Source organism: Octodon degus, unplaced genomic scaffold (genome assembly GCF_000260255.1).
Source record: "Octodon degus isolate 3935 unplaced genomic scaffold, OctDeg1.0 scaffold00060, whole genome shotgun sequence".
Classification (NCBI taxonomy): domain Eukaryota; kingdom Metazoa; phylum Chordata; class Mammalia; order Rodentia; family Octodontidae; genus Octodon; species Octodon degus.
In genome coordinates, this window is record NW_004524636.1 from 4,118,731 (window position 1) to 4,119,504 (window position 774).

General features: G+C 57.2%; 1 protein-coding gene across 1 annotated transcript in view; it reads left to right on the top strand.

Moving 5' to 3' along the window:
* Positions 1 to 774, top strand: part of CUNH20orf196 (chromosome unknown C20orf196 homolog) — a 101,861-nt gene that overhangs the window by 6,825 nt on the left and 94,262 nt on the right. The window contains exon 2 of the mRNA XM_012515363.2: positions 522 to 664. Coding sequence (XP_012370817.1) covers positions 526 to 664 — 139 coding nt within the window. The 5' untranslated portion in view covers positions 522 to 525. The remainder of the gene's footprint in view (positions 1 to 521; positions 665 to 774) is intronic.

Genomic DNA, 774 nt, shown 5'->3' on the forward strand with positions numbered 1-774 from the left:
CTACTTATTATTTTTAAACTTTTTTATACTTAATACAATAATTTTCCCTCATCAAATGTTTTAGGTAGAATCTTACTATGAGGTGTAGGCTGGCCTTGAGCTTGCGATATAGCCAAGGCTGTCTTCAAACTCGTAATCCTCATGCCTCAGCCTCCTGAATACTGAGGGTCCAGGTGTGCGCTCCGCATGCCCAGCTCATCAAATGCTCTCCCGGCCCTGGGGTACAGCAGTTCTACCCACAGTCACTCTGAGGGCTCTGCGATCAAGTCCTCCCTGTTTTCAGATGTGGAGCCTGTTTGCCCCCTGAGATCGTCAGCAGTTTCTTTGCCCAGAACCCTGCTGCTGCTGCTGCAGCTGAGGAAGCCCGTGCAGTGCGGGCAGGGGTGGCTGGTGGGTCTAGAGCCATAGCAGCCTGGGGCTTGGGCCATGTGGTTTGTGCTTGACCACAGCTCAGTGGACTGATCCATCGCTGTGCTGCTGCTGGGCTGCAGCTGTGCTGAGTCTCTGTGTCCTCCTCGTAGGACGATGGCCATGCAGGCAGCTGCCGACAGCCCGACTAGGGATAGCTGCTCCCTGGACCTGCCTTCGGCCAGCGACATCCGCGACTACTTGCTGCGGAGCACCAGCCCGAGCTTGGTGGAGTCCCTTCCTGTCTCCCCGCCAGGTAAGGAGCCACTCTGGACATCAGAACACTGGCCCTGCCAGGCCTGCCGCTGGCTTCTTCCTTGGCAGCTGCAGGGCTCTCACAGAAGGGGCCCGGGTGGGGCCAGACCT